The 19,575-nt window shown below is 36.7% G+C and overlaps 1 protein-coding gene across 1 annotated transcript in view; it reads left to right on the top strand.

Moving 5' to 3' along the window:
- Positions 1-19,575, top strand: part of LOC753648 (UDP-glucuronic acid decarboxylase 1) — a 39,049-nt gene that overhangs the window by 6,234 nt on the left and 13,240 nt on the right. The window contains 6 exon segments of the mRNA XM_030981539.1: positions 5,540-5,576; positions 7,528-7,579; positions 15,156-15,199; positions 15,761-15,821; positions 16,818-16,929; positions 16,932-16,997. Of these exon segments, the coding sequence (XP_030837399.1) occupies positions 5,540-5,576; positions 7,528-7,579; positions 15,156-15,199; positions 15,761-15,821; positions 16,818-16,929; positions 16,932-16,997 (372 nt within the window).

Genomic DNA, 19,575 nt, shown 5'->3' with positions numbered 1-19,575 from the left:
TATATAATTTATTCTTTAAAGGAAACCAAAACCTTCATACTAAGTTACTTTTATTGTAAAGTTTAAGATATTTGAAAAATATCAGTGAAAATTTGAACAAAATCGGGCAAGGAATAAGGAAGTAAGAGCTTTATGAAATGACTAGTCACTAGAGGGCGGTATTCAATTTGATGACATCATCTGTGGACAACTCTCCATGCCTTTTGTACATCAAATTTCATGTTTTTCCTTCTTTCTTGTGATTGAGGTAATGTACTCCCCTGAAAGCAAGATATAGAATGCAAAATGATATTCTACTTCACATGTTATGAAGTCGGATCAAGAACACAAATAAATACGAAGAAAACAAAAAAATTGTGAAATTTTATGTACAAAAGGCATGGAGAGTTGTTCACAGATGATGTCATCAAATTGAATACCGCCCTCTAGTGACTAGTCATTTCAAAATGCTCTAACTTCCTTATTCCTTGCCCGATTTTGTTCAAATTTTCACTGATATTTTTCAAATATCTTAAACTTTACAATAAAAGTAACTTAGTATGAAGGTTTTGGTTTCCTTTTTAAGCTGGGGTAACAATCTGATTGCAGGATGCTTGGGTAGAACAGTAATAATCCTAGGGAAACAAGGCATAATTCAATTATCATTAGTAGTAGTAGTAGTAGTAGTGCATCTGTAGTACATGTACAGTACCATACCTGCCAACCCTTCCGAATAATCCGGAATATACAGATTTTCTGGAGTTTTAGGACCTGAAAATTCGGAATAATCCAATTTTTTTTTTTTTTTTTTTTTGGGGGGGGGGGGGGGGGGGGGTGCTAAAGCCTAATTAAGCTTGTTTTATCATATGCCACGATTTGGGAGTTCATGTATTGCATGCTTTAAATTGCTGCATGATCATGTAGTGAATTTGTATTCGTTTTTTTTTGTATAGATTTGCCACGTATCGCCAGTTACACAGTCGATGCAAGTGTGATTTCTTATTTTCGAAGGCATACTGTGCTAACAATTCCTAATTCTTATTTTCAAATGCTGGCAGGTATGCAGTACTCTTAGATTTTTTCCCGATCTTTTTTTTTCTTCCTGATTTAAAAAAAAAAAATAAAAAAATAAGATTAAAAAAAAAAAAAATTTAAAATATTTTTTACCAGATTTTTTTTTTTCTTTCCTATTTTATCCTGACTTTCCTGATTTCCCCCTTATTTTCTCTATTCTTCCCTATTTTCCCCCCAATTTTCTTACTCGAAAGGGGGGAATGTTGTTAGATGCCATTTTTTCCCTGCGAATCCTCTTCTTTTTTTTTACTCAAGGGGGGCGTGGTTGAGGGGAAAACAAAAAAACTTTTTTTTTTTAGTGCTCACTATCACCCCTGAAACCTGAGCAATGTATGCTAAGTTTAACGTGAGTACTCGTCATGCGTTTAACTTGAAGAAACCTTCGAAAGGGAAATGGGATAGGTTGGTTTTAAGGTGTATACTGCAAAGAAAGCAGACTCAACCCGAAGTATTAGAAGGTTTTGGAATCGTCATATTGATAAGAAATAGAACAGGGCCCTGTTTCATAAAACTTGTACTCAATAATAAGTTTCAACAACTATTATCATTTGGGGCCTGTCACCACGAAATGAGTCCAGTTGGTCAAAAATTTTATTCCTGTTTTTAAGTATTATATGAATCTACATTAAGTAAGCTTTAAATTAAGGGGTCACACATTAAAATTATATCCAGAATTAATTCGTCACGAAGACGAATAAGGTGGTCTGTCTAAGTCTTATGATAGATTTGAGAATGGGAGAAGTTATATAGACATGTAAACAATGATGATCATGATGATGTTCATGATAGTAAAGGTGATGATGATGATGATAATGATAATGTTATATGATGATAAAAACGATGATGTTAATGATGATGATGATAATGATCATGATCATGATGATGTTGAAGATGATCATCTTCAGACCATGATGATGATGATGATGGTGACATTGATGATGATGATGATGATGATGAGCATGAGCATGATCATGACATCTGATTGAAAAAATGAGGAAATATTTAGATAGCAAATAGTCTCAGCTACAACATACTAAAATTTGGGAGAAAACTGTTGAATAATAACCGAGACACTGGTCAAAACACATTGAAAAGCAGATTCATGTTTAGAAAAAAGTAACCTCCCTTTAATAGACATAACACGCAAATATGACAAATTATGCATTGTCGCCTTTAATCGAATATTTCACTATGATGACGTCATCTAAATGAAAAATAAGTGACATATTTCTGATAGAGAATTATCTCAGCTACAAGATATTAAAATCTGGGAGAAGATCGATCACCGATAAGTGAGATAATCTCAAATAAACAAAGACAAAAATGACGTCATCAACAAAATACATTTGTTTGAGTTTAGATGCCAATATGATGACTTTATTTCACTTTGTACGAGTCAGGGTGGTATGAAATCATATCTCCAACTCACGCTTTCTCCAACCATGATATAAAAATTGGGGGTCAATGGACTATCTGAAGAGCTATTTCGATTTTTAAAATGGCATGTTTTTGATCAAATTTGCATTATATCGCCCATAGCAGTACGCGCGGATTTTGAACTTTGACGCACGCTCACGGCCTTATGAAATATGAAGAGTGACTGAAATTAATGTAAATTGTCAATTACGTTAAGAGGAATCCAAATCATGTAAACATTTTGAATTTGACCTTTTCCGCGCGCTGTGAGCGCGCACACCGCGCGCGGGGGACACTTACGGACGGAAAATTTTGAAATGCTTAAAATGACCTGATTCGTACTCTCGTTTAATAGTTTAGTGATATTGAGCAATTTTAAATTTTGACGCGCACATACGCGCGCGTCATGACCTTTATGTGACCTTTGATTTCATGACCTGTTGACCCTTGACCTTAAGTATATGTGATATGAATATGAATGACCTTTGCTGATGCATCATGAAGATATGATGGATAACGTGATTTCACAAAATGGCGCCTGGATGACGTCACGATAACCTAATGACCTTGAAAATGTTCCTGTCACGTCTCATTACAATGACTTATGCCTATGCCAAAATTAAAAGAAATTGACATAACCAATCTTACGTTATCCGACACACAAAAAAGTGAAGAAATAAATAAAAATAAAGAAATAATAATAATAAAGAAGAAAGAAAATTCTGACGAAATCAATAGGTGGTCTGTTGATAACAGACCACCTAAATATGAACAAAAACCTAATTGGACTTTATAACAATGGGATTACCCAGTTTTTAGATAATTAGGTGTAAAGTTAATGATGCGTAACATATTATAGTCTGGTCAACAACAACATAGCAACAACACACTTCCCATCATTCAATTTCAATGAAACTTTCAACAAACAAAGAAATAATAAGTCGATTTTTGGAAAAATCTTAAATGTGGTAGGTGGGTCAATTTTCAGTACATACACACTATACATCGCTATTACTACGATTGAGCCTAATGCTACACTGGACTCATTTCGTGGTGACTGGCCCCATTTACTGAAAATGTGACATTTGATTGGCTGAGAGCACATTGATAGCATTTGTTAAGTTTTAGTCATTACAGTCATAGAACACTCTATGATAACCCCCCCCCCCCTTAAAAAAAAAAAAAAAAAAATATAAGGGGGAATACAAAAGATGGAAGAAAAAAAATCATGATAATGAGCCAAGAACAAAATAAAACATGTCTAAGCTGCAGAAATATATTGCTTGTATAAACAGTCTTATCCAGAGCCCTAGCCATGGACCAAAAAAAGGAAAAAAAACTAAAAAATGAATAATGAAAAATAAATTCACCAAATCAACAAAGCATCCTGGACTTGATTTACTTTCATCTTTAATTTGATTCCAAAGTTCCAAAACCACAAGCACATCCACATTCTCCTTTAAAACTACACACACATTTACCCTCAATGTTTAAAACCACAAGCCTATTGTTGAGTTTATAGTAGGCCTGTCATCATTGGCTTAAGTTTACCAAATAACCTGCTATTTTAACTATCCCGATTGCAAATTAACCAGTTAATTTACGTCTTCATCAGCCCGCAGTTGCAATTAGAGGGATATTTTGTCAAGAAAATATCCCGAGAAATCTTGGTCTTGTTTCCAAGATGTCCTGTTATTTGGTAGATAGCAGGCTAATTTGCGCCCGGCCGAGCTACATGTAGTTTGTGATGAGCGTATCGGCCTGGTGAAAACGCAATTTTGAGCTTTGGGATAGTATCCGAGTCTGAAAACAGCAGGTTATTTGGCAAACTCGACTTGATGAAGACAGGCCTACTGTGTCGATGAACCTAGATCTTTCTATACTGTTGTATGCAGCTCCCTGGCCTGGTTGGGCTGAGGAATAGACTAGGATGTACTTAAGGGTGGAGTTCCTCTTCTTTTCACCTGATATAATTAAATAGTGGATAACAATAGGACCAGACTTACCCCCTTTCACAGCTGCTGGGTACACAGAAGAAGGGTGCAACCCATGCATCACCCCTCCTTCTCCAAGCTCTCTTACCCCTTGAAATCCAGGAGGGTCTAGAGTCTACAGGTCTTGGGTCAGATTTAGTCAAGTATGAAACGGACAATAATTTGTTTAGTTTTATTTACACACTGTCCCTGTGAATAGTAAAAGTTGGGTTGAATGAATTCTAAGAAGCCACACCCACCTACCTGTATAACTGCTGGTATCACATACATGTACATTGTAATTGTCAATGTGGGTGTTTTTAAACTTACCTTCAGTGTGAAGTTCTCCTTGGTCTTTGGTTAGCTGAAGCCTTGTGAACTTTTCCCTTTGCTGTCTACATTGTATGTCAATTGGGACATATTTCCTGCTTTTGTAAGTGTTTGTAAGCATTGCATGATGTTAGTATAGTATTCTAGTAATACATGTAAAGTTGTTTTTAATACATCATGCTTGTATGGCTTCTAGACATGTACAGTACATGTAAGAGTTTATGTCCCCAATGATTCATATGTATTATGTATGTACATAATAATATATATGTAGTAATGTGAGATTTGTTGCCTCCTGTGGCTAGACCTGGGTTTGGTGCAGGCTATTGTTCAGTATGCACTCAGGCCTCTCTTGCAATGGCTTGAGTGCACGCTGGACAATGACCTGGGTATGGGTTTGGTTGTAGGAGGTGACAGCTTTCACATTACTGGAGAAGACATTACTGCAGAGAAGTCACAAGTGGTGCACGTGCATAGTGGGCAATTGAGTTACATGTGAGTTAATCATTCGATTATCCTTATAAATGTTACATTTATTTATTGTTATATATGTACATGTATCCTACTTATATGCTTGTTGAACAATTATTGATGTTCTTATGGATATTGGCAGAATTTGAGTTTGTAATGGGTTTTTGCAATGCGCCACTGTGTCCTCTGTTTGTTATTAGAAATTGTATTTACTTGCCACACATTTGATTTTGGCATATAGCCAATTAGCCAGCCAATAACAATTTTTTCAATTGTCTTTTATTTCACTTGTACAGGTGTCTGGGGTCAAGGTCATAGAGAAGAGAACGAAGCGTAAGTACACGTAGCTCAATTTTCTACTGGCCCTGTTCATATTAAAAGGGAAAGGGCATTTTCTTTACATACAAATATCATACCTGCCAACCCTTACAAACAAATCCAGGATATTACGTTTTTCTTGATTTCTAGGACCCGAAAATCTGGAATACTCTGCTTTTTCACAATTTCATTTATTTTTTTTTTGCGCCAAAGCCAAATTAAGCTTGTTTTAACCTGTGCCTCGATGTGAGAGTTCATGTATTGTGTGCGTTGAATGCAGGCCTGATAAAAACCCGATTTAAATTGGTTTCCCGATTTAAAAAAAAAAAAAATCCAAATTTTTTCCTGATTTTTTCTTCTTCTTCTTCCCGATTAAAGATTAAAGATTAAGATTTTTTTCCTTCCCTATTTTATCCTGATTTCCCCCATATTTTCTCTATTCTCCCCTATTTTGCCTTATTTTTTCCCCCAATTTTCGTACTCGAAAGGGGGGAATGTTGTTAGATGCCATTTCCCCCCCGCGAATCCTCTTTTTATTTTACTCAAGGGGGGGGGGGGGGGCATGGTAGAGGGGAAAACCAAAAATCTTTTTTTTTAGTGCTCACAATCTCCCCTGTATGAATGGGCTGCATGATCGAGCAGCGAATTTTATTCGCTTTTTGGTACAGATTTACCGCGTATTGCCAGCTAGGCTGCTGCTGCAAATGCGATTTCTTATTTTCAAATGTTGGCAGGTATGGAATATGTATATAACCCTGTTCATATTACAAGGGGAAGAGCATTCTAACATGTTTTCTATACATACTGTACATGTAGGAATGTGTTAATGACCCTGTTCATATTACAAGGGAAAGAGCATTCTAACATGTTTTCTATACATACTGTACATGTAGGAATGTGTTAATGACCCTGTTCATATTACAAGGGAAAGAGCATTCTAACATGTTTTCTATACATACTGTACATGTAGGAATATGTAAATAACCCTGTTCACATTACAAGGGAAAGAGCATTCTAACATGTTTTCTATACATACTGTACATGTAGGAATATGTAAATAACCCTGTTCACATTACAAGGGAAAGAGCATTCTAACATGTTTTCTATACATACTGTACATGTAGGAATGTGTTAATGACCCTGTTCATACTACAGTGTACATCACTGTTTTTTTTTCTCAAAATGGCAGCTTCTGTGGGAGAAATGGATAGCAAGGAAACTGTTTACTTTAGAGAGATTGTTTTGCTTGCTAGTAATTTCAAGATATATTTGACTGGCTAACAATTTTGAATAAGATTATGAGCTTTTTGGGGGGTTCCATTCTTCTTTAAGGCCACCTCAATGCTATTGCTTTGTCTGTAAATGGAACTACATATTTCATTTCAATCATCTCTTTTACCCTAATTACAAGTAGATTTTTCATGAGGAACGTTTATACAGATTTGGCAAAGGTTTCTTAAAGCGTTGGGAGCCCAAAGTTTACCCAATTTTTTTTTTTTTTTTTTTGGGGGGGGGGGGGCAAAAGTTAACTCCAATTGTGCAATGGTGTGAAAGGGGTTGTTATTTAACATACACTTCGGCAAGGATTTTCAAAACAAATGTGTTTGAAGATGAATATTGATGAAAGAATGCCATATTTGGGTTTACTGTTCTACGCAGAAAACCACAATTTTGTATTCTTTCATCAATATTCGTGTTTTAGTCTGATCTCATCTCTAGTAGGGCTATTAATCTAATGCAATGATAAGATTAAAGTAAATTGTACATGTCTTTGGTAACATAGGGGACAAAATAACTTAAAATATATCAAACAGATATGATACATATGAACTTATTACTTCAATTGTCAATAAAGGAAGGCTTGGAAGTTGGTTTGATTTTATTGTAAAAAAACGTAAATGGATCTTTGTTACAATGCTTGTCTAATTCCTGCAATTTACCTCTATTGTTTTTATTTGATGTACAGATTATTTAAACTTGGTGCAGCTGATATGGATGTGGAAAGTGCAGTTAGAAAGGTCAGTGAAATCTGATAAAAACATTACCGGTATAATACATTTAAGACTTCATTGTAGTTCATCGGTTCTAAACACTGTAGCATAAGCGAAAATATTGTGGCACAAAAAGGTGAAAAAAGTGCATGAATAATTGGTGATTTCAAGGAATAAAAATTGTGCAATATGTCATCTGAATGACATTTTTATGGAAATGTAGAATAATCCAATTGGCATAACAAGGCCACATGGACAATATATTATTCTTTATCAGCAACCAAATATAATAATGTTGATATTGTTATTTGATGTTCCACCGCTCAAAATAGCAAAATATGTGAATCAACAATTAAGAATTTCCCTGAGTATTGTTATATTACACCAAGGCTGCAAGCTGAGGTTAAAATATAATGGCACAAGGGAAATTCTCAATTTGAAAGTGAATATATGTGATATTGACAGTGAAATTGATGTGATATTTGATATATAACATGTAGGGAAAGGCCACTTACAGAAAAACAGAAATTACAGATATTTTTGTACATGACAAACCGGGAGAGTTATCCGAGACTAGGTCATGATCCTCCGACCATACTGCCACTTTGAGTTTCACAACTATAGACTTGGTGATTTCACGTTTCAAACATTCATAACTTTCTCATTGATGAACCTATTTGTTTTAAACTTTTGCTGTTCTGTTCATTTATTTATTTTTCTGCCTTCATACAACTGAAGGGTTTTGGTTGCCCTTTAAAGTTTATAACTGATTGATCCATGTCAAAATAGCAAGAGTGGGGTGATACGTAGACAAAGATTTCACCCCTACCCTTCCTTTTTGAGCAAAGTGTTTTTTTTCATTCAAGTGCTTCAGTATACAATGACCTTTAATTGAAGTCCACAGTTTGAAGATCTTTCCACACACACACTCTTGGTTACAAATAGCTTGAAGGGCAAATATTTATGTAGGTCCCCTTGATCACAATGGCAAACAATCAGTGAAATAGACCTTGTCTGATTTCATGCACTTGGAAACTGAGAAAGGAAGAGTTACTCAGATACTCCTATTTGGACTTCAGTGGAGGAAAAGATCTTTAATTTGCTAGTGGCACCGTAAAATTTGAGTGGCCCCCATTAGGATTCAAGCCTTGTTCAAATATGTGGCAGTAAACCACAGTGGCGGATCCAGGGGTGGGCCGAAACGAGAAGGAAAAAAGAAGAAGAAAAAAAAAAAGGGGGGGGAGAAAAAAAGGAGAAGATAAAAGAAAAGAGAACAAAAAAGTAAAGAAAAGAGAGAGAGTTCAAAAAAGAGGAAAGAAAAAGAAGAGAGGAGCCGGGGAGAAAGAAAGACAACGAAATGGCACTAAACATTAGTGACAGTAACGACGAATAAGGGAAAGACAAGGGGAAGAGGGGGGGGGGGTGCGTAAAGGCGGATGCATTGAGGGGAGGGGGGGGGGAGGGGTGACTGGCCGTATTCTTATTTTTAGGTTATGCGAAACTGAGTCGAAATTATGCTTCTTTTCAATCTTAGCATGCTTGTTTATGTTAAGCCGTAGTGCATGAAAAGGTTAGTGTAGAAACACTTCCGAAAAGGCCGCGCCCGGCCCCCCAAAGAACGGCAGAATGGTAATCTATAAATTATGGGGTCATTCTTGATGGCTTGGGAGTCGTTAAAAGGAGGGGGCTGGCCCTACTAAAATGGTAGTGACGGTAACGATGGATAAGGGAATAAGGAGGAAGGGATGCACATGCAGGCACGTACGCAGGGGGGGGGGGGGGGGGTCGAACCCCCCTCAAATTTTTGTCAAGTTGTCAAGTTGGTCCTGATGTGTATTAGGGCTGTGCAAAACAGTGTAATGAGGTACCCGAGTACACTCCCAGGTTCACAGGCGAATACTCGAATATTCGGACGCCATGTTTTTTTATAATTTTTTTATAATTTTTTTGAATTTTTTTTGAATTTTTTTGATTTTTTTTGAATTTTTTAATTTTTGGATTTTTTTAAATTTTTTGCCACTACCATACCACTCAGCAGTTTCTCAGGTCCCTCGCTGAAAACGCATGCAACTTTACTTTGAGTTGCAGTTGAAGGTGCCGATTTAATAAGAATAATAACAGTAAACAATGCTGTTTTAAAAACCAAAGATTGGAGAATAATCCATTTTCCTCCAAGTCCAAACAGAAATCTGGACATTTGGTCCCAGTTTCTGAAAGGTGAGTTTGACAGTGCTTGAGTTGGGAAACATTTTTACCGACTGTACCATGCCAGCGGACGCCGCTCTCCCTGGCATGGGTAAGCGTGGGCCTGGACATTTTTATTTATTTTTTTAAAATTTTAAAATTTTTTTTTTTTTTTGCGGCCGAATATTCGGGTACAAGAAATCGTACCCGAGTAGTTGTCAACCGTGCGGGTACTCGAGCATTCGACTACCTGTCGCAGCCTTAATGTGTATAATGCGTAGACCAGGGGTTCTCAAACTTTTTCTTTGACGGTCCAGAAGCGATTTCTATGAAAGCTGTAAGGTCCGAAATGACACTTGTATACTGAAGATAATGAGGCTTGTTCTTAGTCTATATCTGATCCAAGGAGAATTGTTACAGTTTTAAAAAAACAGAAACGCCAGTGCTTCAACTCGTTTAAATAGAGTTTCCTGAAAAATAACATCCAATATCCTGGAATTTGAAGGAATTTTCTTAAAACTTTCAAAATGCCTCTTACGTGTATTTCTTATTTGGATGAATCGCTATGACATTTTAATATATATTAATTATTGAGTGGGCTTATTTTGCTTTCTAATGGATCCATACAACATGGCAGAGCTTGAGGGGCCTGGCAGAGCCTTTTCAAGAGAGAAATTGTCTTTAGGAGAAAAAAAGAGGTTATTTCTAAAATGAAATGAAAGGGTTATTGACTTTCAAGAGAGAAAATTATCTATAAGAAAGGAAGAGAGGTTATTTCTAAAATGAAATGAAAGGGCTCTTGTCAAATAGCCCTTTCATTTCATTTTTTCTCTCGAAATAAACTCTCTTTCTCTCTTATAGACAATTTTATGAGATGGAATCTTCAATCTGAAGCCTTTTTGTGCTCTTTGAAAATGGCACACTGAATGGGGCAGTGCAATTTAAATTCCAAGGGATGGATTAGAGTTTTTATTGCTCTTGAAAGTCAAATATCCCTTTCATTTCATTTTAGAAATAAACTCTAATACATTCCTTGATATTTAAATTGCGCTGCCCCTATTGTGTCCTCTTTTTAAAGAGCACAACAGAGCCCTCAGATTAGGCAGCAAGTAGCAAAACAAACCCGTAACACTGGACACAACATTCAATGGGATGATGCCCATATCATTGAGTTTGAAACACACTTCTGGTCAAGAATGGTAGAAGAAGCATCTGCATAAAAAGGATGAATCCTTCACTGAATAGGGATTTTGCTATACACTTTTACCTTTGTGTAAATAATAAAAGGTCCACGGGCGTGGTTGTTAGAAGCTTAAACTACATAAAACTCTCTCCAATTTTGCAGGGGGAGAGCCTTTGTTGGGAGTCTTTAATAATAAAAGGGATAAATCCTTCACTGAATAGGGATTCTTGCTATATGTTACCTTTCTTCGCTCCAGTGATCTCGAGGCAGCAGACAGCAAGAAATTGTGTAAATAATTTGCTGTTGCCAGGAGTCTTGCATGAGGCGGAGCTCTTGAAGTTCTTGAACTTTAAATTTTTTTAGGAAATTCCAAATAGTCGTCATGAGCGATAGAAATTGTAATTTCCTCCTTGAGAGTCACATAGCCCCTTTCATTTCATTTTAGAATTTAACCTCTCTTTCTCTCTTAAAGACAATTTCATATAACTTCTGTTTTCGTATTGTTGTACTTTCGTCCGCAGACTACTTAAGCACATGTCGAGCCAACTCAGTCGGAAATGTAATATGTAGGCCTAAGTGTTCATGTTCTTCCTTTTTTCTTTCTTTCTTTCTCTCTCTCCCTCTCTCGGTCTCTCTCCTTTTCCTCTATCTTCTTTTTTAAAAACATTATTCTTTCTTTTCTTCTCATTTTTGTGTGTGTGACATGCGTAACGCGTACGTCTATCAATGTCTTAATATGGTAGATTTACATTTTGATGTTTCCCTTTGTAGGTGCACCTTATATTCCAGAAAGTGCCCTATTTTGATGGTGCCCCCCCCCCCATGTATTGATTTTGAAAAAATAACTTTCTCATTAATTCTATTTCCAATATATCTAATACTTGCACTAATCTCCAATTTAAAAAAAAATCGTCTACTTCTCTCAAGACAACATTATATAAAGGATTCATTAATGCAAGGCTACTTGCGAGTAATCTCTCAATTTCTAACTGTCTGCATTCCTCATCTCCCAGTCTCCCTTGCTTTAATATTCCTCGTTACTTCCTTCCAATTGAACTCCAACTTAATTGATGTTGTATCTATTCTTCAACTACAGGTAGATGCAAATGTTACTCAAAATCCATTTTATAAATCACACTCAGGATACAGCCAACTGACGAGAATTGCTTCAATCTATATTTTACATGTATCATTAATATATGGTTTTACAATGGCTATGGTGATGAGTTGTCTAGGTAACATGTTGATATGTTTGTTAAAATGTATTACCATGGTGCACCTTCTTGGTTACAAAAAAAAATATGTGTATGTATTAACGTAAGTTCGTGCTTTTACATATCACAGTAGAAATCAATGTTTTATATTTGATGCAGAATAATATATTTGGAGATTAGAAACACAAACAGTTTCCATAACCGTTCAAGTGTTTTAAGCAAACTTTCTCCTGGATGTAAATTCACACTAGCGTATAGCACTAGCGAGCTCTCCGATCTAGGCTAGACTTTTCGCGAGCGGTTTCTTTGGAATTAATTGAGAAATTCCCCTCGCTAGCGTATAAATAAAAAATATGCCGGCCAGCCATATGTAAATGGCAGTGACGGTAACGACGGATTAGGAGGAAGGGGTGCATACGTGAACTACAAGCGTATTGGGATGGTCATACTATCATTTTAGAGTGTGCAATCTGGGTCGGAATCCAGCATAATATATTTATAAAAAAGAGGTTCACATAAAAGCACTCATGATAAAGCCGCGCCCGGCCCCTACAACATCATTTTGGATTTTCAGATGATGGGCCAGGTGGCAGGGGTAGGGGGCAAAGTTCGCCCCACTCTTCAATTACCCCCCCCCCAAAGGGCCACTTTTACTTTGTAAAGAAGTGCCCCTTCCCTTTTTAACTCAGATAAGCGCACATTTCATCAACACATGTGCCCCCTTTCCTATCTGATAAGGGCTATTTAGAAAAATGAGGCCCTTAAGAAATAAAAAGTGTCCCTTTTCATCTCTGGTAAATGACCATTTTCATATATGAGAAGTTAATTCTTTTCACTTCAGTGCACTCTTCACCTTCGATAATTGCCCCTATTCAAATCTGAGAGATGCTCGTTTTACTTTGAAAAGTACCCCTTCCCCTCCTGATAAGTACTCTTTTCATCTATGATGGGTGCCCATTTTCACCTTTGCTAACTGCCCTTTTATTTTGAATCGTGCCCCTTTTCCTTTCTAATAAGGGACCTATCCCCTTTTCATAAATGCCCCTTTTCACCTCTGATAAATCAATTTCTGATGGATGCCCCTTTTCCGTCTACAAATGCCCATTTCCCATACCCATAAGTGCCCTATCTCATTTCTGGTGAGTGCCTCCTTTCAGGTGTAAGAAGTGCCCCGTTTGAACCTTGATAATTACTCTTTGTACCTTGACTCATGCTCCTTCTCTTTTCTAATACATGTAAGTGTCTTTATCCCTTTCGCACGTAGGCACGGGGGGGGGGGGGGGGGGGGGGGGGGGGGGGGGGGGGGGCACGTGCCCCTAACCTGCTCATCATTAGTCTTGCACCTAATTTAAAACGACTAAGAGTAATTTCCCCTAAAGGTCGCTTGCCCGCTCGCATTTATAGATGATACAGGTTGTATGTCACTTTAAAACAAATGTTTTTTCAGTCGTCCGTGATGCTTATAACCCCATAATGATTTGGTTTTTTCCTCTTTATAAGATGTAATTTTTCACTCTGCGACCTCACAGATCTTACATTTTTCTCGCTCGCTTTGCTCGCTCGCAAATGAATATTCAGACAATCACACCCAGCCGAAAGTGTGATGCTTAAGCAATATCTTGTATGATATATAAAAAAAAACAAATATTGAAATTGTCCCTGGTAATGGAATCACAATGAAAGGGTACACCTGTATATACCAATGTCTAAAAAAATGTATATTTTTGCTTTGAGATTTCGCTTTGTAGGTGCCCTTTTTTGTTGGTGCTTTCCACATTGGAAATAGCTCTGCCGCCCCTGCTTACGCATTAGCGCCAGCGTTAATTTCACGCTTGCGCGCACAGGGGTTGTCTGTGTGTGTGTGTGTGTATGTGGGGGGGGGGGGGGTTCCTCTCTAGCTCTGAAGCTGATTTTTTTTTTACCTGGATTCGTGCGATTCGGTTAATACTCCTAGAGGGAGTCTGAGGGTGATGTGCCCCCCTCTGAAGCTGCAGGCTGATAAAAACCGATTTAAATCGGTTTTTTTTTACCAGATTTTTTTTTCTTCCCTTTTTATCCTGATTTTCCCGATTCCCCCTTATTTTCTCTATTCTTCCCTATTTTGCCCTATTTTTTTCTCCCAATTTTCTTACTCGAAAGGGGGGAATGTTGTTAGATGCCGTTTTTTCCCCGCGAATCGCCTTTTTTTTTTTTTGCTCAAGGGGGGCGTGGTTGAGGGGAAAACAAAAAAACCTATTTTTTTTTAGTGCTCACTATCACCCCTGAGCTGACATTTTTTTGATTTTTGAAACAGGATTCGTGCGTTTTTGGTTAATACTTTTTTGGGAGTCTGATTTGATTTCAAAACACCTGCAGTTAATGCGGGATGGGGTTGCAGCCTCTCTTTCCCCGAAAATTTAAAAATTACCAATATGCATTTGTTATATCTTATCTCGTATATTTTGGTCACAATTAACACTTTTCACAACATACATAAGCTCAAATTTCCGCTCACTCGCCAAATTATTAAACCAGGAAATAGATATTGGGGCAAGAGGCTTCAGCCCCCACTGATGGAAATGTCAATAAAATTGCGCCCGAGCATAACTTGAAAACGGGGAATGTTGATATCGGACAAGAGATGTGACGTGAGCATGTCCCCTTCCAAAATAATTGTGCCCGCTTGTAGGTACCAGTACACTATTAAAGTACAGTGCTTCTAATATGACCTTGTCAGTATTGGTAAGTTTAAATAATGGTCTGCGCGAATTTCGAATTTCCGGCCCCCCCCCCTATTGGAAAATCCTGGATCCGCGCCTGGTCCATTAGGAAAGAAAATGGTGATGTAAAGTGCAGTATGCTAATGCTTTACATTTCGTATTTTATAACATGAGTTTAGTGAATACATGGAGGAATTATGTTGTATAATAATAATTTTTTTCCCTAATTGTATTGCAATGACTTGAATATTGCAGAATTCCAATTTCTTGTTGACATATCTCTGTTATATATATCATCTTTCTTTCTTTCTACATGTATGCAGGCTATTCAGCCGTTTGAACAAAGACTAGATGCCATAGAAAAACAGTAAGTCAAAGCACCTTTTCTTCCTTTTTGTATGCATGGTATAATACACATAGAACTTGTATTATGATAAAGTGCATGTAACAAATAATGTTACTGGTAATTAAAAGTACAATTTACGCATTTTGTACATACAAATTTGCTGGTAATTCTTTTCATGCTGAAATTAAAAATGAATGACTTCAGAAATGAAATGTTGATTATTGGACATAAACACTCTGAGCTAGTGAGAAACAGTTGAAGTAACTCAGGCAATTTTTTTTTTTTTTTTTTTTTGGGGGGGGGGGGGAGATGGGGGGATTTTGATAACTATATTTCGTTTTAAGTCTTAAAAACCCATTATTTAATTACAGCTATAAAGTGAAGCTTTATTTACCTGTCAAAAGACTATGACAGGTGGATTTTACAGCAAAATTTTGATAACCAGTTATAGATTTTGACCTATTGTGATATTTTGTGATACCACACTTCAATAATTGTTAAGTTCCTGTTGTATTCTGATTCTTTTACTTCATTTCTGAATAAAAACAATACTTTGTAATTTCATTTTTTTTCTTCCTACAGAACAATAAGAAAATATCCAGAAGTTGCCTATCTACCAGAGAGTACAAGAATGAGAATTTTAGTAAGTTGTAACCCATAAGGAGAAAACTTTCTCCTACTTTAATATGATTTACAACATTTTAAACTTGATTTGGGCTGATGTTTGGGAACATGAAGGGTAGCAAAATGGGGAGGATCCAATCCCATCTATGAATGCATCTGAACTTTGGTCATAAATTATTTCCGTAGAAGACCTGCTACTCATATTATCAACCTACTTGAATGTCAAACTGATCATTGTACTCCCCCAATGCCAGACTAACCTGATCAAAGTGTTTGCACAAGTTTATTGGATGTTTTCTATTCAATGTGTCTATTAAACAATTAGGATGTTCCGGCATTTTGTCTGTTTAGAAGCATTTGTACTCTGTAAATGTCTGTATTACCATGCTTGGTAAACTTCGGTGCGACTAAAATCATTCTTTATTTGAAGTGACCTTTTAGAGCAAATGTTGCCATGTATTGTTGCAGTGCAAATCAAATTTGCACAATCTTGGAATATTAGAGGCTTCTTTCATACTGAATGTTAAATATTGACAACAAAAAATAAAGACGTTTGGTGTGACTTGCCTCATGCCTTGATTACCCCATGCACTGACTTCAGACCTATTCTACACTGTCCGATATGCCTTATTTTTTAGCCCTTTGTGGTAATGTAATCCTCTTTCGGTCAGTCATTGGTCTTGTGTCAGTATGAACAAGATAAAGCTTTCATATTTCTGATAAAATTGAGGTGTCCATCATTCACTAGATAACTTTTTAAAAGCTTCAACATAATATTTTATAATATTTCCACCAGCCTTGCTTGTATTAATGGCACCAGTCTCCCTCAAGCATCATACATGTACATCCGCTGGTATCTCCTACAAGCTGAGCTAAATATATGACATGATATACATTGTAGGATGAAAGGAATTTGAAAAAACCTGTATTGTTCTATTTTTGACATTGCCTACAGCTCTTGATATTTGATCACAAGCTCTAAACAGTTTTCATTCTACTCACTATCCTGTCTTAGATTACGGGTGGAGCTGGTTTCGTTGGCTCTCATCTGGCTGACCGTCTGATGCTTCAAGGTCATGAGATCACGGTGGTGGATAACTTCTTCACAGGTCGGAAAAGAAATATTGAGCATGGATTGGCCATCCTAACTTTGAGCTGATCAACCATGATGTGGTCAATTCTCTCATGATTGAAGGTAAGATTGACCTCCGCCCCTCTCCCCTCCCCTCCCCTTCCCTTGCACACTACCAAATTATTCGTATATCTACACCTGTATACCGAAAAACGCTTACTGTAGCTATACAATAAATATGAATAATAATTTTGATCTCGTCTAAACATGGTATAAAGAAAGATTGTATAAATATAGTGAAATGCATGTTTGAGCATCGTTTCAAACGCAAACTCAGGGTTATGCTCTACCGGAAAGTCTTGTCGTACAAAAAATGTATAATTGGGCTGGGTAATGTGAGCGTGTACTGATAACCAACTGCTAAATGATTTTGGTAGAAAGTGTACACTACCTGAGTAACGAGCATCGAAAAATCATAAGAAAATCAGTTTGTCATCCTGGCACAGAACGTTTCATACATTTTCAGTGAATATATTTTCCAGTCAGCTATTGTTAGTTTGATTATATTTTCCTTACCTAAACAATCCACCTGCTGCACAATTTACAATTCAGAATTACTTTGAGTCACTTTCTTTCCAAATAGAATTAAATTAAATTTAGTGCAGAAGAAGAAAATCAAACAAAGCCTTAAAGAGAAGGTTGAGTTCTGGGAAGAGGTGAAAAAAAATTTGTGAGCATTATCATTGTTATTATGCAAGTGTGGAAGAACATCAGATAAAACATGCTCCCTGAAAAGCATGGATCTTCAAATGCCTTCATATGCTAAATATGGCATGTAACATCGTAAAAATCGGGACAGATTTTTACGCCACATGTTCGTGTAGTCCCATATACATCTTTCTGTGTACAATGCTTGTAACTTACCAAGACTTGGCCAAATTTATTATCATTTTGATGATTCCAGAACCTTGCAATACCTGTACACACAAATACTTATATGCTACATGATCAACCTTTTCTGATCGACTCCACATCATTTCTTTCACAATGCAACCGCATGACCAGAACTCAACTTTAACATATTAGTGGTAAAGAAAGAAAGCTCATCATGAGTGTTTATTTTGATTGCCTGCCCTTGCAGGTTCATTGAGATGTAGAGCAAAGTTTGTTGGGTCAATCAATCAATTTTACAAACAGTTGCGAACCTTGACCTTGTTTTCCTCTGAGGCCATGTCCTCAGCTGCCTGCAAGAAGGTTGTTACTGCCATGGACTATACATATAAAAAAAATTCATTTAAACAGAAACGTACTTCAGACTTTCAATGCTGGGATGGAAAAAAAACCTATAAACACAGTCCTATAAACACACTGTTGGTCAACAAGTTTGTTACAAACAAACACAAGTTGAGAGAAAACACAGTAATGAGTGAAGGTTAAATTCATCGGCTATCCGCATGAAGGTTGTTAGAGATCTACAGTGCGTCCTAGAAAAAACAAAACCGAGAATTATCGATGTTTTATCATAACCAAATGACTTTTTGGCTTCCTCTCTTCAAATTCATTTTAATCACTCATGCGTGAAATATGCATTATATGAGTTGCATCAAATGCAAGAAGAGGATCTAAGCTTTACAAATATGTGTCATTTATCAATTATAATTGTGATTAAGTTATGATAAAACATCAATAATTCTCGGTTTTGTTTTTTCTAGGACGCACTGTAGATCTCTTACAACCTTCATGCGGATAGCCGATGAATTTAACCTTCACTCATTACTGTGTTTTCTCTCAACTTGTGTTTGTTTGTAACAAACTTGTTGACCAACAGTGTGTTTATAGGACTGTGTTCATAGGTTTTTTTTCCATCCCAGCATTGAAAGTCTGAAGTATGTTCCTGTTTAAATGATTTTTTTTTAAAAAGCAGGTTTAACATGGCATATCTGAACAAACTTTTTAGTAGTCAGAACTAAAACCATCAACCATCTCACCAACCAAAAGGTGCATTTTAACTATTTATGGGCCTTGTTCGACCAATGGAACAACCAGGGGAGTGCCATAGCCAACTTTTGTCACACTCCAAACAATGCAGTAATCTGGTCAGGGTTTTGATCCATGGAAAATGAAGATTACATGAGTGCATACACGATGTTCAAGATAATTACATGATGGTTCAGTTCAGGAAATTCTGGGAAATTTTGGTTGCAGGTTGCAAATGAATGTATGCTTTCCTACAGGTGTTAGTGTCAAAACACATACTATAGACTAGAGTGCATAGTGTGGCTCTGATTTTTGAAGTATTTCAGTAGTGGATTTTGAACAAATGCATAGGCCCTCAGTGGAAGATTCTGCTCTACATTTGCCTTAAGCATGTAACTGTTTAATATTGATAATGGCTTGTTTACTTAATTGCAAAAAAAAAAGCATTAAAATGCTTGTGAGAACTGAGAAAGCAACCAGGGGACTGATGGATTTATGCCATACCAAAGGGCACTAGTGCATCAACATACAGTGTACATGTGAATGGTTTCAGACTTTCCTGATATGAGACCACTGCTCACACCAGTGAGCCATTGCGCCTCAGATTGTTAAAAGCCTGGGTAAAGCCCAAATTTATTGAATTTTAGGGTAAAGGGGTTTGTTTACTACATACAGGGTACATGTAATATGGGATCTTTCATAGTGAACCTTGATAATAAAATCA

The sequence above is a fragment of the Strongylocentrotus purpuratus genome, unplaced genomic scaffold (genome assembly GCF_000002235.5).
Source record: "Strongylocentrotus purpuratus isolate Spur 01 unplaced genomic scaffold, Spur_5.0 spur5_scaffold_12, whole genome shotgun sequence".
In the NCBI taxonomy this organism is placed as follows: Eukaryota; Metazoa; Echinodermata; class Echinoidea; order Camarodonta; family Strongylocentrotidae; genus Strongylocentrotus; species Strongylocentrotus purpuratus.
This window is presented reverse-complemented; position numbering and strand designations above follow the sequence as displayed.